Source organism: Parasteatoda tepidariorum, chromosome 4, assembly GCF_982258835.1.
Source record: "Parasteatoda tepidariorum strain Cologne lab strain chromosome 4, Ptep-v5.0, whole genome shotgun sequence".
Taxonomy (NCBI): domain Eukaryota; kingdom Metazoa; phylum Arthropoda; class Arachnida; order Araneae; family Theridiidae; genus Parasteatoda; species Parasteatoda tepidariorum.
In genome coordinates, this window is record NC_141758.1 from 81,532,845 (window position 1) to 81,556,924 (window position 24,080).

Genomic DNA, 24,080 nt, shown 5'->3' on the forward strand with positions numbered 1-24,080 from the left:
TTTCTACTGCAATTTGCTTCCTTTGTAATAACTAAATAAAAAAATCAAGTGTATACAAGTTATTAATAAAATAAAAGAAACTCGATGTAATTGTGTAAACCAATAATGTACGTTGAGAAAAGAAAAAAATAGCTGATTTTATCAATACTAAGAAAGAATAATTTTTATTGCAATAATTATATAAATGCTATTTAGCAGCTTGCAAGGTTGAAGGACTTGACTCCATTAAAAGCAGATGCACACTTATTTTTCATAGTAGAAGCAATAAAAATATCTTCAATTTTTATACAGAGAGCTGAAAAATTAGATGTATTATTAATGTTCATAGTCTAGTAATTAGCAAAAAAGGGTGTTTCTTCGCAAAAATTAGATATATTATTAATGTTCATAGTCTAGTAATTATAGCAAAAAAAGGTGTTTCTTTGCAAAAATTAGATGAATTATTAATGTTAATAGTATTTTAATTATAGAAAATAAAGGTGTTTCCTTGCAAAAATTAGATGTATTATTAATGTTCATAGTCTAGTAATTATAGCAAAAAAAGGTGTTTCTTTGCAAAAGTTAGTACCTAAAGAGATTTTTTATCAAAACTTTTCGTTGTGTCAACTCTTTGTTGTGTTGTGAGTTAGGGAGTATTTGGATACCATTTGTAAAAATGATGCCTAAAGGCCCCTTTCTAATGCACTTTTATCCCTTTTTAAAGGGAAAAAGTAGACTTTTCTAGTCAAACGAAGCGTTGTTTCTGTAGTATTCTTTCTCGCTGAATTGAGTGAGATCAATCCCAAGACAATCGGACTAATAGTTTAAAAGTTATATGGGGTTTATGCTCAAAAATTCAAAACTTGTTCTTGCACGCATCTGATGTTGTTTTTTAAAGAAGGGAGATATTATTTTTCATGTAATATTTCATGTTGAATCGAATGCATGATTCAATGGAACAAACAATTCAAAAATTTCAAGATTTTTGATGTATAAAAAGTACTATTTTTGACTTGACTTATGCACCCTTTTTAATTTAACCTAGTGGCTATCTGAACACGTAAAACATTTTCTGATTAAATCTTTTATACTGAATTGCCGGAAATAAAATTCGTTATAATGCCGGAAATAAAATTCGCTTAATAGTTTCTAAGTTATATGGACTTCTTTCTTCATAATGGATGCCTTTCGAAAATAGTACTGATCATACAATAAACTCATTATCACCTTTAAAATATTATGTTTTTCGTATCGTGTCTGTTTTCATTCGTGATAAAATACCTAGGAAGTAACACCTTACTTGTCTACATAGCAGTGTTAAAATCTGTGAATAAATGCAAGTACAAAACTGTGATTATAGGACATAAAATCCTTATTGCTTCTATTCGTCCGATCTTCTCAGAATTAGTTTCATTTAATTCAATGCGAATTGTAAATAATTATTGTATTATAATTATTATATTGTAAAATATACTTTACATATCCTTGGATATCAATGTAAAACATGTACGGAAATCCTATCGAAAATAGTACTTTTTGTACCCAAAAGCACTTGCAAATTTTGAAATAATTGTTCCATGGACTCGTGTATAACCTTTTTCGATACAACGTAAAAAATACGCAGGATACAATTTCACACTTGTTAAAATAACAATATCAGATGAGTAAGTAGGTTTGTGCTAGTTTGAAATTTCAAAGAAATCTAAATTAAAGTCATTATTATATGTCGGATAATTTCTTAATTTTCAGTATCGTTTAAATTAAGAAAATAATCAAGGGAATTTTTAAAAAAAAGCTTTGGCATTTTCCTCGAATCTCAAATACATTGAATCCTTCTTTATCAGTTCATGGCTTCTTACAAGTGATGGATCTCTAAATTTTCGTTAATTCATTCGTAATATATGAAAATTATCAGTAAGAGCTTTGATATTGGATTGGACTTAAAAGTTTACCCAGTATCCTAAAGTTCCAGTACCTCGTTGGGGTGTGGAAGTTTGGAGTGAGACGCGTATCTGTGTTATTAATCCTTGCAATGCGTTTTTGGGTGGTATACATTATTTACTATTACTGAACATGTTATAAACGTTTTCAAAAAAAATGTAGAGAGATTCCTCAGTTTATTGCTCGAAAATATAATGGCAAGTGAACAAAGACTTGCAATTGAAGGAATGAACTTTGAACTACATCTAATTGTTTTGGAAAAGTCCTGGAAAAACTTTTATTTAAAAATAATAAATAAAATTAAAGCTCTTAATCCCACTGATGCGCTTTCAAATAGAGAATAAATTTATTTTGTTTAATAACAAATTCGCAGCTATTAAATAAAATAGATAGTTTGTGTTGTGGAATTTTGGGGAGAGAAAGGTAACAGAGCTCAAGCGCTATCCAAGTCATCTGACCAAGGTCAAGATTACCTTGGATCTTGTGATGACCATTATTGCGCATGTTTATTTGTATCTCTGGGGAATAAATTTTATTAATTCCTGATAATTCCTTCCTGGTGTTGAAATTATTACAAACGATGAGCATTTTATAACTGTTAATAAATTTTTTCAACTTTAATCTATAGCAAATATGACATCATTAATTCGTCAGTTTGGCTTCCATTTTTAAGATTGCACCAAGCGTATACCATCAACTCTAATTTTACCAAAACAATTCATCTTCCCATGTTAGATTTAATCGCATACTTGAACTGTTGTGTAACGTAGGTGTAGATCTGGTTTTAATATTGGAAAATAATAAAAATAGTACGTGGAGTCCCTCCGCGCGGAAGAAGTGAAACTTCGTAATGTGGAAATGAAAATAGGAAGGGGTAGAAATTGATTTTTAGTGAAATCATATTGTTTCTTTAAGACCAACTTTATTAACATTCCTTACAATTCACAATTGATCGCATCTTTTAATTATCATTTTCGAGTGGGGAAATATCCAAATCTATAACATTTACAATGGGATTATGATAACTAAAGTAAGATACGAAATGTTTGAGTTCTATTTTTTCAATATTTCTTGCAAAAACTGCATCAATGGTAGTTCCCCCTTTGGTCGTTGGATCATTTCTACCATTTATCATTTCCAATCTAAATTTGTCTTTAAGGAAGGTTAATAATGTTTCAGCTTCAGGTAACAAGAAATTCACATTAAAATCTCCTGCAAGGATCACAGGCAAGCGTTACCATGGTAGCGTTAAACGTTTAACGCAACCTTGCTGGAAGTCGCATTAGAAGTTTCACTTCAATAATATTTCTCAATGTAAAAAATAATAATCTCTGAAATCCAACAGATGGCGCTCTGTGCAGTAATTCAAATGAATTAATTGCATTCAGTTTCCTATATGGCACTGCATCATGAGCATCATTCCTTGCTTTTTTGTTATTAAATATAATTTGTTAAAGGCTTTTGTAATGCTTAAAAAAAACCAACATCATTGTACAGAGCCATAAAGGAAACTGAATACAATTCCCAGATAGCAAAATAAAGTTTATTTTAACTCAGAAAAAAAACTTTTAAACGTAACGTGTAAACCTTCTAATCTTAAAATGAGATCTGTGACAACCTGCTCTGTTCTACGCACATTAACATGATCCAAAACCTTGGAAAACAGCCTACGATATAAAAACCTTAAATCGAGGTTGTCTTAGCGTGAAAAAAATCCCCTGAACAGAACTTAAGGGGAAAATAATCTTAAATCTGGGTAATTATAAGGTTTCTTTTCACAACGTCTTGCATGCTCAGCTAAACTCCACCTTGCCATGAAATTTTGATGGACAATGTAATTTGATCTCATCGGTAGTGTGACGTCAGCTAATACGTCATTATGAACCCAAGTTTCTTACCTAAGAGACAATCCTTTTTTTAAAAAAGGCATTACAAATAACTTTTAATCATATTAGGATGAAAAGTTTGAAACTGCAAAATGTTTATTGAAAAATAGTTTTTAGTAAAAATATTTTAGTCACAATAAGAAGAAAATTCCGACGCAAGGTCGCTGTAAGGTTGCATGCTTTTTGGGATTAATCCTTTTACTTTACTGCGCAGAGTGCCATCTGTTGTATTTTAGAAATTATTACGAGGGTTGTAAATTAAATAGTGGCAACTTAACCTGGAAACTCACAGAAGGGCGGGCATGCGCAAATAGGGTATGGGAGTGGTGAGGTGGCGCTGTTGTCGATGTGTAGAGAGCAAAAAACAGTCGTTCTGCTCAGAAGGGTAGTTGTTGCGTGGCATTAAAGAGAGGAGTTTCGTTTCCATCGCTCTAAAGCATGTTGTCAAAAGGCTTAATGACGATAAAAGACGAAATGCTTGAGCCCCTCATGCAACTGTCCTATACGGTAAAACATTTGCGCCACAGGCTTCCACTAAACCACGATAGCATTCTGTTGCATTTTTGCCACGGGCAACCTCGATTTTAAGCCACGACCGATGATCACCTTTTGAAAACATGCTTTAGAGCGATGGAAACGAAACTCCTCACTTTAACACCACACAGCAACTACCCTTCTAAGCAAATAGACTGTTTTTTGCACTCTACACATCGACAACAGCGCCACCTCACCGCTCCCATACCCTATTTGCGCATGCCAGCCCTTCTGTGAGTTTCAAGGTTAAGTTGCTACTCTTTAATTTACAACCCTCGTATTATTAACTGTAATAATGTTATCAGAAATTTACATTAAAAGAAAGTGGTTTTCTTACTTCAGATGTGATAACATTCTCCTCATATGAATCAATATCGCATTCCTTCTCATAATCGGTGCTTGCATAAACATTTGTGAACTTCAGATATTTTTGATAAGGGCAATATTCTTCGCATCCAGGCAAGATTATAACTCTAGGAGTTTGATTGAACTTGTCGATATTTTGAGTGTTCAAGAAAAGAATTCGAATGAAGTACTTGCCCCTTGCTCCGGAGTAAAGCTCAAAAATAAGAGTTGAACAGTAATTAATAATTTCTATGCGAAGATTGTTTAAAGCAGCCAACACAGCGCCAATGTTGACGTCATGCTGAAACGAATATTTTTTTGTTTGGAATATGTTTTTCTAAAAAGCATCGATAAGAAAAAAGAATGACATATCTAAAAAGAGATTATTAGTAAAAATACGAAAGCTCACATAAACAAAGAAATCAGAAAATAAGTTAATACTGATAGTTGTTATAAATTTTAATACTGATTTTTAATTAACCTTTAATCGAATGCATTCTGAACCTCGGAATTTATACTTTTAGATCAAAAATAAAATAGGTATAATTTTTTTACAAAAAATAACCGGGGTGCTGTTTATAATAAAATATTCTGCAAATTTTAATTCAGTACTTTCATGCCTTCGTCAAAATTTTTCAATAATATTTTGATTATTGATAAGAAATTATAATTATTGAAATAATTTGATATTGATATTGAAAAATATATTTTGATTATTGAAAAGTAACAATTATTTTTAAAAAAATAAATAAAATATAACTTTTTTGAAAAAATTTTGTTTTAATCGAAAAAAGCGAAAATGTCACGATTAAATAAGAAATTCCATGAAAACTATCAGAAAGTAAAATCACGCCAGATTGAAAAAAATAGCCATTTGCTTAAAAAAATTATTTAAATATAGTTCTGTAGAAAAAAAATAATAATTGCAAACTTATGATTCACTTTGGAATTGTTCCTAAAAAGGCTAAAGTCTAGGTCTTGTACTTCATCCTTATAGATATATAGAGAAAATTACGACGAAAATTAGTATATAAATAAATGAAATCATGATGTTATTAAAGAAAACCAGAAAAGAACCTGAATTAGCTCATTAATGGCATTTATTCTTGAAAGGAACATAATACCAGAAGACAGTTTGATAGTTTACTTTTGTTTCTGTGGAATTTCCTTTAAGGTTGCAAAGGGGAAAACTAACTGCTCCGTTATAAACAATCTACTCTTGGTATCTGACGATTTCCAAGAGTACGCCAAAGTTGGCGAATATGTTTCATGAATTGAATAAATACATCGGAGATTGGTGTATGTCTTATCATTGATTTGTGTTAAAATTAACTGTTTTTAATGTATGTGAAAGCTAGATTCTTTATTAACTTGAAATAATGATCTCATTCACATAATTTGTGGAGTTTTTCAGCCTAAAATTCGGATAGATATTACATCAGAGTTTTTACAATGCAGTATGAAAATTTACTTCGACTCTTTACTTCGATTTTAAAGTAAGTTCACGAACAATAGATATAGCAATAAAAATGTAACAAAAAATCAATGTTTATTTTTATTCGAAATTTGAGTCATACTTACTGTTGAATATGTACGGAATTTCAGCTCTGGTGCATTATTATTCATTTTGTCATCGAACACTTTATTTATCAGACCAAGAGCAGGACCTTTAAAATGAAAATTTATGAGGAAACTATTCTGAACTATAAACTTTGCGGGAGAACCAGGGAAATGACTTTTTTTAAAGTATTTATGAATCAAACAAAAAGAAATTGCATCAATATGAGGTATGCTTAATATAAAAGAATTGTTTTTGCCTCAACTTTAATTTTTTACATAACTAATCAACAATATAGTTTCGAGTAAGCTTGTACGGTTTTTATTTCAAATAGAGCAGTGCCAAATTTTAAGGCAGAACATTATTATCCACGCCTTCGAATAAATCTACAATAAAATAGTTCAGACAAACTTTTTTTCTTCTTACCCTGATTTTAACCAACCTAAAAAATGTCCCTTACCTGTTTCTTCCACTCAGCTCTTTATATATGACATATTCATTTTCTACTTTGAGTAGAATGAACAATTCCACTTGAAAAAGTCGAATTATCCACTTAAAGAAGATCGAATTCCAAATACATCTTCACATTATAAATTCCAATTTTAATAAAATAAATGTAAGCACTAAGACCAGCAAAAAAAATTTAAACTCAAATGGAAATTCAAATGTATGATAGCGAAGGAGGATAATGCAAAAATAAAGAATAATTTATAAAATAGAAGCATTTTATTTCATTTTATAATCGTCGTTGAACGGCCGACTGAATTTTTGAAATTACGACTACTGATGTTCATCGCCGTATCCTTGTAATTTTGAGCCCAATACAGAAGGCAAGGGAACTCCTGGATCAAGAATAGAAAGAAATTTGCCCTTATGGAAGATTTTTTGATGGAACTAACCCGCATTCACAATACATGGAGAGGAAAATTACGAAAACGGTTAGCCCGACGGCAAGGGAACTCTAAACCATGATCCATCTACCACTGACGATATTTCACGTCAGCATTGTGGTCAAAGCATGCCGAATGCGGATGTTCTTTGTTCTATTAAATACTGAATAACTTTTTAGTATATATTATATATATATATATATATATATATATATATATATATATATATTTCGTGCACTGTACATGTTTAATGGAAAATATTGTGTAAGAATTTTAATTGTTACTTAAGTCAGGAAATAATTATAATTTCAAAAATTCTTAATTTTTTCATATGCCATTTGAAAAAATATATAGTTTACTTATAATTGAGTCTTCTAAACTGCACAACTTATGAAGCAGCACTCTCACTTATTGCAATTCCATGTCAATTTCTTTAACAAGGATGTTCAAATTTTGTTTCAATTTAGTAAAGTTTAGTTTACTTTAGTTTCTTGCACTTCAACAGATTATATTACTCATGAAGAAAAAAAACGGCAATAGAAATTTTTGCATTTAGCGTCGATGTCTAACGAATCAATGTAAATTATAAAATAAAATTTTACCGAAAATTATCATAACATTAAGAACAAGGGAATCATATTTTCACCTGCTCTCAATTGCAGAATGCCAGTTGAATTGTATACTAAGGAATATGTATGAGCTGCAACATCTTTCAATTCATCAAATATTTTAGGAACCCAACTGGGAACTGTGAGATTGTACTTTTTCTGAGGACAGCCAAGAAAAGAAAAATATTAATATTATATTTCAGAAGAAAGTAATGCAAGCTGTTTAATCATATCATTATTTACTTAAATATAAAAAGAAAATAAGAAAATATTAAACACAAAAAAAGGATATATATATATATATATATATATACCGAAGAGCCATTACATTATGACCGCCCTCCATCTATAATAATGAGCTCGCCCAGGTTTTCATGGTTTCTCGCCCAGTAACAGTGTTTTCATGGGGCACATTAGGACCCATAATCCTCATAGAACATTCCCAGACGTCTGTAAGTTGCTTGAACATAGTTGCAGACCTGGTTCACCCATTCATGGCAACAGTTTTTCCTGCGGGGGATGGTGCTTAACCACAGGATAATGCGCCATGCCACAAGGGTCGAATCGTCGAAGAACATTCCAGTTACTTTCAAGTAATGTCTTGGCCCCCAAATTCACCTGACCTTAATCAAATAGAGCATTTCTGGTCCTACTTGGAAAACCAAATTCGTGCTGTCACGCTACCCCCTCGCAATGGGAAGGAATTGCAGGACCAGTTGGTGAGCGCTTGGTACCTGATACCTCAGACTACCTATCAAAACCTTGTGGAATCAATTCCACGGCGGGTGCTAGCAGTTTTGAGGGCTGAAGGTGGTCCTACATGTTATTAGCAGGGTGGTCATAATGTAATGGCTGTTCGGTGGTATATATATATATATATATATATATATATATATATATATATATATATATATATATATATATATATATATATATATATATATATATATATATATATATATATATACACTGGTTATCATAAATTAAGGAAAAATCACAAAAATAGCGATAACTCTTTCAAAAGTAAGCCAAACCGTGCAAAATTTGCATATGTTGTCCACTAAGAGTAGCTGAGTAAAATTGCAATATGCAAATTAGTGGCGCTGCACTCGGCTTACGTCATCTGCCTGGAGCATAAAAGTCCAAGTTTGAGAGAAAGCACACAAATTTTACTGTGATTGCGACATTGAAAATCTGAGATAGCCAATTCGTAATAATGACCTCTAGGCATCATTTGCCTGAAGAACTACGATGGAGAGCCATCGGGAGACTAGAGGCAGGGCAGAGTCAATCAGAAGTGGCCAGATGGCTAAATGTGAGTCCATCTGTGGTTCATAGACTTTGGAGGCAATTTCAAACCACAGATTCGGCATCTAGGAGGTTCAGTCAAGGACGGCCAACTGTTACGACCAGTGCCGATGACCGATATTTGACATTAAGTGCACGCAGGAATAGAACCGCTACTCCGACACATCTTAGATCCTCTCTTGCTGCAGCCACCGGAAGGTTGGTGTCAACGTCAACTGTGCGCAGAAGGCTCCACGAAGGTGGTCTGTATGCGAGACGACCAGCCATTTGCGTGCCGCTCACATCACGCCATAGGAGAGACCGTTTGCAGTGGGCCCGACAACATGTCCACTGGACGTCAGATCAATGGAGGCCTGTTCTCTTTACGGATGAGTCCAGGTTTAGTCTAGAAAGTGACAGTAGACGTTATTTGATATGGAGAGAACCTGGGACCCGTTATCATCCATCAAACATCCGTGAAAGAGATGCATACGGAAGAGGCAGTGTCTGTGTTTGGGGAGGCATATCCTTAGGAGGGCGCACATACCTCCATGTCTTTCCAAGGGGAACCGTGAATGCTCAGGTTTATCGAGACAACATCCTTGATGCTTATGTGCGCCCATATGCCGGGGCAATTGGTGATTGCTTCCTGTTACAGGACGATAATGCAAGACCACACAGAGCTCGCATTGTTGATGATTATCTTCAACAGGAAACAATTACTCGCATGGAGTGGCCAGCTCGATCCCCGGACTTGAATCCTATCGAGCACGTTTGGGATGCTCTAGGGAGGCGTGTATCTGCCATCAATCCGCCCCCTCAGACCCTTGCCACGCTTGCAACTGCTTTACAAGAGCAATGGCTCTCACTTCCTATTGAACTGATAGACCGCATAATTGAAAGCATCACACATCGCTGTTTGTGCTGTATTGCTTCTAGAGGCAATCATATTCCATATTAAAGGTACTTTTTCTATTGCAAACCGATACTTCCAATTTGTTTATTTTATACATGTGCTAATTTCTATACTACTATTAATGTCTGATAATTTCTTTTTATGTTGTTTAATACCTTACTATGTGTTGTATATTGTGGGTAAGTTTCATAAAATTCCATGTGTAATTTCTTGAGTTATCGCGATTTTTGTGAATTTTCCTTAATTTATGATAACCAGTGTATATATATATATATATATATATATATATATATATATATATATATATATATATATATATATATATATATATATATATATATATATATATATATATATATATATATATATATATATATAAGAAAGAGTAACGAAGAAAATTAAGAAAAATAATAATTTTTAAAATAGACAAAACACACGCGCTTCTGTACTTCAGTAAGAACGCACCATTGGTTAATTTCCTTCAACTTCGATTTACGCTGCTATTTTCATATTTTGTAATCTGGCAAAATTGTTATGAAAAAATTTCAAATCATTTTTGAAAAATGCCTGTAAGTGTAAGTATATTTCAATTTGCTACTCGCTTTATATATTACATTTTGAGTTTTAATCTGTATTTTCTTAAATTTTCATTTTCCATTTTTGCTTCATTGTTTTACTTCGCATTTTTTGTTTAGTTTTTTGCTTAATAAGATCTATTTTCGTTTTAATTTTTTGGTGCTCCTCACACTAATATATTGATATGTTTTGCTTTGGCTACTTTAATGCAATATAATAAAGCACTATTTTTCGGATATAATAGTGTGAGCTGATGATGAGATTATGTCTTTATTTTATAAAATTTCGTTTTATCCTTTTCCTTGTTTTTACTATATTCATAACTTATATAAGATATATATACATGTAATTTATATACATAATTTTATGTACATATAATTACATTGTGTACATGTATTATTTTAATTACATTATGTACATTTGATTGACCAGTGCCTAGAACACCCCAAATTTCTTAAGACCTTTAAAATTCTGAAAATGTCTCAATTGAAAGTCAGAGTTAGAGAAATTGCCACTAGAACTGGGTTATTGTGGTTATTTTATTTTACACTATCAAAATTTCAGTCATTTTCAAAATCCAGTCATTCCACTGAGTCAAAACTCAGTCATTTCAGTTCATTTTATGTCATGATATTTTCATATATGTTTGAATTATCATGATTCTCATTATGTTATAAATCATTCAAAAACATTTTGTACACAAACAAGATTTTTATGTTGCATAGGATCACGACATACTGTACCAACAAACCTTGGATTTCAAATTAAATCGTGTTCAGCAGTAATTGTTAATAATTCAACGTTTATATAGAGAGAATAAATAGAGCTTTGAGGAACTAGGTAATTTAAAAAGAAGTCCAGCTCTAAAATAAAAGGGAGAAATGCTGTTCGCAGAAAAAAAACCGCAGATCTAATTATTATTTCTAATTAAGTATTGATGAGGAATTCAATTTCATACCCTCCATGAAGTGGGTGAACATAATAACGTTTCCTGCGTTCCAGAACACGTTATGTACTGATCTGGATTTCGAAATAACAGGCTCACTAGCTTAGCAGAGTAAGGGGTTTTAATTTCTAAATAAAATAATTCCATAAGCAGTATAAATGTGAAAATTAGTCACTTCTGACAAGAATAAAAGACGAAGTAGGAAATTTGCAAGAAACAAAGAAGAACGAAGCAAGAAATTTGCATACTTCAGTTTAAAGAAGCTCAATAACGCAAATTCCATAAATATAGAAGGAAAGGTTGAGAGAATTCATCGAATTGTGTCTTTCGGTGACTTTGTCACACCACCTGATAGTGTATTGCTTGTTAAGTTGTTTTATTAGGGAGATGAAAGTGCTAGTGCAAAGCATCATAATTACAAATGTAAATTATAAATAACTACTGTTTATTACTATAAAAATGCTATTAATAGTTTCAGTTGACTATTCATTCAGTGAGTTCATGCATTTATTTAGTTCACGTATTACATTCGAAGTGCTAAAATTTTCCCCTGTAAACAACTTACTTTTTCAGTTTGACCCTTCACAGTAATTATTATTATTAATTATTCTAGTATTATTTCAACGTTCCGTTAAGTACGTAAAATGTTTAACATTTCAAGCATTTCAAGTTATTTTATGTACAGGGCACGAAATGAAAAATAGGCCACCCTGAATAACTTTTGATCTAATGATTCATGTTCTAGGACTCAATCTTAATGGTTCCTGGGAATGACCTCAAATATGCTAGTTAATTAGCGCAGACGATATTTTAAGTTGCGAAATCAGACGCAAAAACGCACTTTCTCTGAATAAACATGTCTTTTCTTCGACAAATTCGGATTTCTAAGCCTAAAAATATAGGGGGTTAGCCACAATATGGTAAATATAGTCTCAATAGTTTGGTCAAGAGAGCGGTCAAAAATTTGGACCTCTTAATGCTAATTTTATTTTTTGTGTGTTTTACCAGAGCTCGAGAACTTTCTAAGCGAATTGAAAAACTCTCACACAATTATAAAATTCGTTTAATCAAAGATAATTTATTTAAAAAAATATAACCAGTATATATATTTTACAGTTAAATTATTTTTTATTGTCTTTTATTATTCTATTTAATTTATTATTTTATTTAATAAAAGTTGAAAAAATATTGAATTGTGAGGTATAAAATTTTAACAATGTATTAAAAAATGCAATTTTAAATATCAAAATACAAAATTTGGGTACAATCGGCCGAATAGTTTCCGAGGAAACAAATTTCAATAAGGCCACGTTATTGAATTTTAATTCATCAGAACTTTTTCGATTGATTTTGCTCATACGTAACATACATTCATGTAAACATACATTCTTCTTGTATGGCCATGCAAACATACATTCTTTATAATGATGTAAAAAATTTTATATCAAATTCAAGATTTTTTAGATTTTTCTTAAGCAAAATAAAGAAAAAAGTAAATACTCACTAAAAGTTACCTTTTGCATAGAATTATCTTTGACTAAACGAATTTTATAATTGTGTGTGAACATTCTCTAATTCTCTTAAACATTTCTCGCCATAGTGCGAAATAAGCAAAAAGTAAAATAGCATTAAGGGGTCCAAACTTTGAACCGCGCTCCTGATGCAACTATTGGGACCATATTTCCCAGATTTCGGGTATTTTGGTGGTTAGAAATTCGGCGAAAAAAAGATATGTTTATTCACCGAAAGTACGTTTTTGTGTCGAATTTCTTAACTTAAAATATCGTCTGCACTAATTAATTAGTATATTTGAGTTCACCCGATCGAGCCATTAAGATTGAGTTTTAAAATGTGAAAATCCGAGCATTACATCAAAAGTAATTTAGGGGGGTCCGTTTATTTTTTTTTTGTGCATTGTACATCTTGTACACTTAAAAAAGGAACTAGATTATATAATGATAAAATGCTCTAAAATAATCCTTCGAATCAAACAATAAACTTTTTGAATGAATGGATTTGTTATTTCTCAAAGGATATCCTTTCTTGCTTATTAAATATAGATTATATTTATATGTTTGATGAATTAGATTATAAAATTAAGGGATCAAAACTCAAGAAATAATAATATGTATTACCTCAATGAACAAAACGTCGTAAAGATCCCGAGCAGAAAGGTAATCTGTTATTTGAGCTCCACTATATTTTGTAAGATATTTATACAACTTCTGAAATTAAAAAAAAAAACTATTTTACATTCCAGTAGAGCATTATTGTCATGACAAAGTGACTTGAGTTGTACGTACTGCATTTTATGAACCCAACTATGACTAAATGACAAGGGAGTTATCATTACACCAAACGCCTATGAGGAGGCTATACCATAGAAGAAACTTTTCAGGCCCAATTCTGTTTTACCTCTACTGGAAATTTAAAATTTGAAATACAGAAAAAAGTGAATTCAGGTAAGGCCTGAATAAAGTAAATTTGTTTCAATTGCTAAAAAAATGTTTTTGTTTTTAAAACATCAAAATGCAAACAAATTAAAGCAGAATTAAACATGATCACAAAGTGGGGAAATAATCCTGACGTGATTTTATACCTTTTGATATTTCAAAAACATTTTTCAGCATTTGAAACTTTATTGTTTACTTCAGGTATACCTGAACTCAATTTTTGAAATCTTCAAATTTAAAATTATCAATGGAGATTAAACAGGAAGTTTTTGCCCAGATATAGCGTCTTCTTACAAGCGTAGGCGTAACTAGTTCGATTCCTATAGCATTCTTGCATGCATCTTTATGTCTTTTTTTCTCCTCGTGCTGCCTGTTGTTCAATTTGGAATGGGCATATAAACTAGTCGAGTACACAAGCTCATAGATTTGTGTATGGAGGGACAAAACTTAATTATACATACAGATTAAATTTTTCAAGATGTTAGATGCTTATTACATTATTACATAAATATGTTTCTGTGTTGTTTTGTTTCTAATGACACTTGGAGAAGCCAATCTCGCCAGCCATTACCCTTTTGCTAATTAAGTTAGGAAGGTACGCCATTCGTTTGACAAAGAGCATCGCAAAAAAGTAGGTTCGTTTTAACTCAGAACCCCATTAATAGATGACAGCACCAGTCATTTGTGAGGCCAATTTCTAAATTTAGACCTAGATCTGAAGGGGAAGCAAAAAAATTTGGGATCCTTGCGTGGGATCCTTGCAACCACGCTAGTGTTCAGCAGCCGATCGCAGGATGCTTGATTCAACAGCTTTTACAAACATAAATATGCTCTTTGGGTCTTCGCAGAGTCGAAGATCTAACCCCGTCCATTCCGTGCTGAGTCTGATTTTCTAATCACTGGGATACCATGACCATGCATTATTATTTATAATATTAAAAAAAATCTGACTTTGTGAAAAGCAAACATAGGAAAGAAAATATTATGTTGATTGAGTTAGAATTTTTATGAATTTATAAAAAATTTATATATGTCTCAAGAGATTCAAATGTATCAGCGAAAATGCCTCCGTGTTCAGTAATTCCTGAGTCATTTAAGTAAGTAGTGTATAGATCTTGCTCGATTACACACTCTACTCTTTTAAATAAGATGAAGTATAGTTTCATATATCTTATAAAGTGTAGTAAGTAGGGTTATCATGAGAAGTTAGGGAGCCATATTTGTTTCAGATTAAACACTTAATCAATTGATAGCATTATTTCGTGTAAGTTCTGAGAAATATATTATTACCATATATGTAAATCGCAGTATATCTGTTGTTTGCTCATGTATTCTTTATTAATATTTTTTTTTTCTTCTATTTACGTATTTATTTATTTTATTAAATGTCTGCATCTAAAAAAAGGGTATAGTTCGTTCATCAAGAGTTGGCACTTAGCTCCACCTCCTGGGACGCAGAGTTCATTTCAGCGTGGGAGTAAGAGGAGAAACATCTATGCACTTGAAATTAAGACAACCCTTATTGCGTGCCAAACACAAACAGTAAATTACTTTTCAGTCACTTACTACGCTTTATCGTCTGCCATTATACTTTTCGTTTCTGTAGCTAATTAAATATATTTTAAATTTTAAAAACTGTTTTCCCAGCAAAATTTTTCAAAAAAGGACAAACTATTCACGCAAAAGAGAAATATTATTAAATTTATGAAACATTTAATGTTAAAAAAAAATGCATATAAAGATGGCGAAATAAATGTTTTTGTCATACGGTCGCCAAATGGCAACCTTGCTCAGGATTGTTCATATCCTTCTCCCAAAAATAGCGAAATAGTATCGTCGGATACCACGTGATGAAGGCGGAGTCAAGAGCTATCTCCTGGTGAACGAACTATAGACTCATCGTGAAAAGCAAAACAGAAACCATTTGAACTGGATATTAAGAAACGTATAAAGAACTAGACCACTTTAAAAAGACGTACTTGGTGCTTAGCGTTAAATGCTTGATTGGTTGGTGAGTTTAGTTCCTTATTTAACTCCTTCTGAAATGCAGGACAGTTTGTACTTCCTAAAAACTGAAAGATACAAAGGAAAATATCGTCAATCATTTAAGTAAATTCTTATAAAGAGTTAAAATTAATGTGTGGAATTAATGGGTTTACCTTGTCTAAGGCAACAGGAATCGAAGTAATAGGTATAGGCTGCCAATCAAAATCCTCCACAAATTTCCATTCGGGAGTTGGAGCGTAAAAAGATGCAAAGTTTGCTTCGGCACTAGCCAAACAACGATCGACATCGGTGCTCACAGCATCGACCTTGAAAAGAGAGAATTTTTACGCATTCAAATACTATGGCAATTTCGTACACGGATGAAATGAAAATTCCTTTTCCAGATATTCTAAAAACAGCGGATGATTTGAAATTTGATTGATTTAATTACACTAAGGAACATTTTTTTCCCAGTAGCAGGAGATCTTTTAACAGATCTTATATAGTACTTTCGTATCACTGATTTCAAATCTGAAAACAGGTTTTCAATCCAAGCTTCAAAAAAATTTAAAAGTTATTTTTAGTGTCTTTTTGTCGAGTAGAAGTTTAAAAAAGCACGATATATATATATATATATATATATATATATATATATATATATATATATATATATATATATATATATATATATATACAGGGTGGTCCTTAAATATATGTCAAAAATGTAAAGGTAGGTAGAGGGGACTTAAATAAGCATATTTTGTATAGGATTGTGTGTGCGGTAATGCCGCCTTGAGCCGGTAGGGAGCGCTGATGACTGCGGCGTATAAAAATGCTTGCTAGCAGGATTCCCACACGGATCTCAAACAGCATGCATCGTTTCACCAATGTGGAGCTTACCGACGTGCATTTCATGTTTGAGGCTGCACAAGGAAACTTATTAGCTGCTCAGGGGATGTACAGGGAGCGTCAGAAATCACCTGGACGCTGTCTACGGCCAGCATTGGATAGGACGGGGTGGTCCAGTTCGCTGGCCACCGCGTTCTCCTGATTTAACCTGCTTGGATTTTTTCTTTTGGGGTCATATTAAAAGCCTAGTGTACGAGAGTCCTATCAAGAGGATCTTGTCTGTTGCTGCTTTACATGTGCTCGGCATGCCTATCCTCTTTTCTAATGAACGCCGATTCATGCGCCGTCGCTGTGAATCTTGTATCAATGTTGGCGGCTGCTCTTTCGATCACCTCTTGTAAACTGTTGATAAATTTTTATTTTCTTTTGTCATTACTTGTCTTTTCAGTTTCTTCTGATTCATACTGCTTTACAAGCTAGTGTTTTAATGTGCCATTACCGCACACACATTCCTATCCGAAATATGCTTATTTATTTCCTCTCTACCTACCCTTACATTTTGACATATATTTTAGGACCACCCTGTATGTATATTTATATATATATATATATATATATATATATATATATATATAGAGAGAGAGAGAGAGAGAGAGAGAGAGAGAGAGAGAGAGTCCCGCAGTGGACTGATCGTCGTTAAGACTCGGTTCCCAGCAGATCACCGAAGTCAAGCATCACTGGCTACGGTCAGTGATGCTTGGGTGACCACTTGGATCAGTCTGCATAGTGACCGAGGGTGCGCGGTATTGGTCCTCGTTAAACTGTGCTACCGTAAAGTGCTCGACTTCGCGCGCAGCTACCGTAGCGGGGGTGCCGTTCCCTCCGCAGAGGATCAAAATTGTGATGGCATGTCTTCGGATCATCCTCCGGGATGCTTCCCAGACCGTCGCCAATAGCCCATTGTGCAGCTCTAGTGCGACGTAAATTAGCAACAATATATATATATATATATATATATATATATATATATATATATATATATATATATATATATATATATATATATATATATATATATATATATATATATATATATATATATATATATATATATATATATATATATATATATATATATATATATATATATATATATATATATATATATATTAGAACAAAAAGAAAAGGATAAAATACTCGTATCTCCATTCTTCTTTTAAGATTAAAAAAGATATTTAAGATATTAAGATATTTACGAACGGCAGTTTCAGAGCATTTCGGAGTTCGTTTTAAAAACTCGGCCCCGGGGAACTCATCTAGTTTTAAAAGAGGCATTCAATATTATCAACTATAACTTTCAAGCTCGCAACTTTCAAGGGGAGAGAGGCAACGTGTCAAGTTTTGTGTGACTAAGAAGGTACTTTCAAAATTTAAAATCTAACTTGTATTTCTCGAGATCGTTTCATTTTAAACAATCCGAGCAACTCTATCATGTTGTGATTAAAACGCCATTTATAAAACAAAATGGAAAACCTTGATAGAGAAATTTTGGTATAATTTTCTGTGTTAAATCCCACTTTGTAATAGAAAATCGGGATTCTAATTTAAGTGTGTGAAATTGCCCCCAACACCACTGAAAGGAAAGAAGGGAGATAACATTGAATGCATCTTATGACATTTTCTTACATGTGTATTTTTAGATGCTTTGTCCGGTGCTTTCTTTTATTTATTACATTCGATTTTATACTTTATTATATTTGAACTTTTTCATACATTTCGGACTCACTGTTCATATGTTTCATTTTATCTTTAACCTCTTCAAAACTTAAACCCGAGGTACACACTTGTGCACCCTGACAAATACGAGGTACCTACAACTTGGAAAAAGCAAAGAATGGTGACTTACTTACTCAAGATTGATTTAAATTTCATAAGGTTCTACAAGTTTTCCCAGCACTGTAAGCGATATGAAAATATTTTTTAGCAGAAATGAATACTTAAGATCATATCGCTGGTTCAAAACGACACTTCGGCACTCATTTCTCATGTTATTTCAATGAGAAGTGAGTGCAGAAGTGTCGTTTTTGTTTTGAACCAGGGATATATAAATTCATCTGCCAGTTTAAATCAATTTCAAGGCCGTGCCTAGTCAAAATATATCAGACCTGAAGATGTTAATAAATAAACATCTTAAATGAGAAACAATTTAAGTTCAAGATTAGATTTTATTCCTTACATTACAAAAATCAACATGCAAAAGCTATTTATATTGCTAATGGCTGTAATAAAAATGTCAAAAAAGTATAAAAGGTCAGAAATTAAATAAATTACCTCAGTTGGCTTGGTAGTGAAGAAACCTTGATACATTTGTCGGAAAAGTTTGCCCAATAGATAATGTTCTCTTTTACCAAGCTGAGATGGAAATAAAATTTAATATTAAAAAATCGTAAAAAAGCATTAAAAATACTATACAGAAAAAAAACTATTTATAAGAATTTAGTAATAATAAACAATACAAAAAATGCCTTTAACAAACTTTCTCAGATCTCTGCCATTAGTAATTTAATTGTCTGTTTTGTGTGCTTTCATTGACCTTTATTTATGACACCTAAACACAAAATTTATATCGCTGTTTCAAAATAGAATCATTTCTTTAGAAAATAATTGAAAGGGTCATACCACATAGCCATTCAAGGAATTTTCTTATCATTGTCATTAATACATAAAATCAGAATACTTGTCAAAAATGAAGTAAAAACTACATATCCACTACTTGATTGCAAATTAATATTAAAGCATAAAAAAAGACAAAAATGTTATTAAAGTTTGACGAATCACCATGAAGGAAAGCGTGATATGAGTTCAACAGAACAATTAATTGCTGGATTGTACTTAAAAAAATTTCTAATATTTGCCTTTTCTTTCCTCGTTTTGATAATCATTTTAATTTTTCCGTTTCTTTCTTCATTCTGATTTTAATAACCTCCTCAATTTGAGCATCCTCTGACTATCAAGGTAGTTAATCCCACCTTTCATTCCAGCTTTGTCAGAAATCGATTACGATTTTTGTTTTCTCCTCTTAAACATTAGATTACATCTCCGAATATACACGCCCCCCCCCCCAAATTACCGGAACAAAATTACCGGAAAAGATTTATTGCAAAAGATACAACAATCTTTTAGCTACTTTTATACACAAGAACCACCTTAATCACAACATTTGTCATACCGAGGAATAAGATTTTGCATTCAAAAGGGAGGATCGGATTTACTTTATGCTACGTAGACGAAGATCAAAAAACAACGTGTATAAAGCACAAATAAAGTACAAAAATTGACAAGTTATTATTTTTTTTAGGCTCTATAAATGAGAAAAGACCCTTCTTCATCGTCTAAACACCAATTGATGACACCATATATTGAAGACACTTCTATAAACAAGAACCTTCCTCCTTGTTCTTTTTTGGCGTTTAGACACTGAGGTTATTGTTTATCGAAGCAAAACTTTAGTATAGTCATTTCCGTACTTGTTTTGTACTTGCCTTATTTTAACCTCATTGCATTAGCGCAGTATCATAGTACATTATTAGTACAATATCATAGTACATCATTTGAGAGCAGCGATGGCTCAGGGGATAGAGCGTTCGCCTTCCAATGAGGTGAACCGGGATTCGATCCCGGCAATGGCTGGTCGATACGAATTCCGCATCCGGCTTGCACCGACCACAGTGCTGACGTGAAATATCCTCAGTGGTACACGGATCATGGATTAACAACCTTTCACATACATATATTACAATATTTTTCATTAATGCATTCTCTGAAAAAACATGTTATTAATATGAATAGTAGAGATTATAGAGCTATCTATCTGAAATGGAATTCTCAGTTGTTTTAAGTTAGAGTGTTAGAGCAGAAAAACCAACAACGTAGCATTTTTAAGCACCATGTGAACAATCATAGTTCTTTTGATGTTTAGATACAATTTTACGATGTACTATAAAGAATATATTTTATTTTGACTAATAATCCAATGATTAACTTTTCACTTACTAAATCGTAAGTATTTATCCTTTGAAAGATAGATACAAAAATTTGTTAATTTTATTAAGTAGTATCTGCGAATTAAATTGTAACTATTAAAATTAATTAATTTTAATAGTTATATAAAAATGTATATAAATATTAAAATTAATAAATGAGCTCATGAGCCACAATGGCTCACTGGCTAAGGCACTGATCTGTCATTGTGAAGAGCTGGGGCTCGATGCCCAGTGGCGGCTTGAAGCTCATCCAGTTTCAAATCGATGGGTTCCAATTTGTCAGGGAAGTAAAGTCGGCTTGTGTCCAGTGCTTACCACATTACCAAAATCATCACGTTTATCACGGAATCGTGAGGCCTTATTCTCCATAATCCCCTGGTCCACAACAGACTGTAGCGGAAATTCTTTACTTTAAATGAGATCACAATTGTGTTAAAACAAAGTAGTTAAGTTTAATTAATTCGACGGATGTGGTAAATCACGCAAAAAGTAAAATTAACATAAGACTACCAAGTATACATTCGTTAATTCTCCTCATTTTAGCTACTTTTCATAGTTTTAGTGTAGAAACTTCCAAATCCGATGAAAAAAAGTTTATTTAAAAAATTGCTCCTTCTCGTCAAGTTTCATAATTCCGCTTGATTTGAAACCAATTAACTACATAAAGAATGAAGGGAACATTGTGCAATTGAAACTCCAGTTTTTCTATTGCATTAAATATATATTTGACAACTCACTTGGGTTAAAGATCCTAAGCCCAATGGCCAGGAAGATGCTGGATTAGGATCTGTTGGATAAAGCTGTTCTGGAGCTCGATCACCATGTCGATACATCTATAAATGTTGTATAATAAAAAGAAACTATAAATAAATCGAAATAATTGAAATTAGCTTAACGTTACTTTATAAATTATCTGCTCTCTCTTAGATCTAAACACCGAAAGGGGGAAGAAGTTCGTGATTTGCCTATTTTCGCTAGCAAGATGGCAGGTAAGATTTAAGCGATACTTGCTTACGTAAGATGAGTTGCTAAAATCCCCGAGTTTTAAAAAAATTAAAAAAATAAGAATAATTAAAAAATAAGATTGAAACAAAAATTTTAGAAACTTGAAAAAAAAATTTATTCAAAATAAAAGTTTGATTTGGTGAACTATAGTCTTCAAATATCTAAAAATTTCTAAAGTTTTCTTGAATGAATTTCAAAGTTATCATAAGATAAATCAAAATATAAATTTTGTTTTTGAAAAGTTATATCTAGCAATGTTATATTTTATTCGAGGGTTAAGTTCTGTTATTTGATGTCAAAAACGAAAAATCTTATCATCTGCCTTACGTGCTCTCATTTATCAGTTGTATACATCATCTGCAAAAGAATTATTTTTTCTCCACGCGTATTTTTATTCTTCAAAAAGAATATTCTTGATGGATGAATTCGTTTGCTAAAATTTCTGGGATACTTTATGTTAAAAATAAACAAAAAAAATCCTTATCAAGTAAATAAGCATCATAGTAGTACTCGAGCATTAAAAAATTAATTTGTTTGAACTAAGGGAAAAATATTTTTTACGATTGCAATTGTACTACTGTTGTATGGTGAAAAGCAATGACATTCATTTTGAAATCCAAGTTTCTCAAATAAAAAGTGTACAGGTTGAATGAAAATAATTCCTTTATAAGAAAACAAAAATAATCGTTATGGGTATAGTAACACAGGTCCCATCGTTCAGGTAACAGATCTGTGCTGTCGCTGTAGCTGATTTTAGTTGATTCTGGAGGAAGATCTGCACAGCTTCTTTCAATTCGTCGTCCAAATGGGGACGTCTTTCTTATAATGGTCTCTTAAACGGCTCAGAGATGTAAAAGTCACAGAAAGACAAATCCGGACTGTACGACGGGTGTTCCAATACCTCCCGACAAAAATTTGAAATAATAGCCTGAGATCAAGAAATCATTCCCTTTTCCGGTCTGGGCTCATCCGTGGATAGCACGACTTACCTTTGGATCAATTTCCTCAACCACAAATAGCTTTCACTGTTTCGCCGTATGATTTGTATCCCTATTCTGTGGCTCTGCATTCTGACGCAATCCCACGTATCCTCTTTTAATTTGGGCAGCCTTTATATTTCGATAGAAAGTTCTATGAAGTAAAACCATGGGTTTAATTGACTAATGTTAGATAGTCTATTTGGAATTTCAATATAAATAGATAAACCTCGTGACTCTATTTCTGTATCTGTTATTTTTGCTATTGACATAAAAAGAATACTTTTAAATTTATAATATTTAATAAAACCCTTGAAACCAGTTCTTAGCTATATCTATATAGTCTATAAATAAATTGGCCACTAACTATCAGTTTATAAAATGAATTTAAACATGAGATAAAAATATTCGCTTACCAACTGAACAAACTCCAGTTTATAATTATTATTAGCCGCTTTAGTTAAGTTGACCAGAGTGACCAGTACAACGATAAATACATTTTTACTAAGACAAGAGTTGACGTTCATTTTCTTCTATAGTAGTAACGACTGAAACGAAGGAAAAAAATTTAGTGGTTTATATCTATTTCTCTTATAGCTATATAGATATAGATAAGGTACCATAAAATAATATAAATAAGTACATTCCAAAATTTAGTGCTTCAGAAGAAATAACATACATATCTTTAAAGTTTACATGTATGTTATTTCCTCTATGTGACATTTATGTTTATGGGCAAGATTATTTTAACAACTTCCTTAATAGCTTTAAATTCTTCCTTAATACGCATGATTCATAACCGATTTTCAGTTTTTAAAGTATAACTGCTTGTATATAAAATTGTTATTATGCATACGTAATTATCATAAAGAAAATGCTTTTCATGCTTTTAAGGAAAATATTGGCTTTAAAATTGTTTGGTTATAATATTATTAAATGATGTAACATTATATTGATATTAAATGACATGAAATCACAGCAGGGAAATTACCAGTAGTAAACTAGACTAAAAGTTTTCGATTTATGGATTAGAAGATTGGATTTATGAGTACAAATATTCTCAAAATGAAACATATTTTATCTAATTAATTTCTATAGGACCATCATTTGTCATTTGGTAAGCGAACGATTGAAGTTGTTGTTATCGTAACAGTAAACTATTAAAAATATTAGGCCAAAAAAAAGAAATTTGAAAAAAAATAATAAAATCATGCAAAATAAAAGGTTCAATGGAAAATGTAAAGGAAAAAAGTTACATTAACAATTGTAAGCAGTGCGTTCGCCTCGCAATGAGGTGTCTC

General features: G+C 32.0%; 1 protein-coding gene across 1 annotated transcript; it reads right to left on the bottom strand.

Annotated features, from left to right (window-relative positions):
* Positions 1–136: 136 nt before the first annotated feature.
* On the bottom strand, positions 137–23,384 carry LOC122271444 (lysosomal acid phosphatase-like). Its single transcript, XM_087161468.1, has 10 exons — positions 23,196–23,384; positions 21,535–21,630; positions 19,086–19,166; positions 16,079–16,231; positions 15,899–15,991; positions 13,602–13,691; positions 7,780–7,900; positions 6,267–6,352; positions 4,678–4,986; positions 137–295 (listed from the first exon to the last, which is right to left on the bottom strand). The coding sequence occupies exons 1-10, from the start codon at positions 23,304–23,306 to the stop codon at positions 284–286; spliced, it is 1,152 nt and encodes a 383-aa protein (XP_087017594.1). The 5' UTR covers positions 23,307–23,384; the 3' UTR covers positions 137–283.
* Between the last annotated feature and the right edge of the window lie 696 nt (positions 23,385–24,080).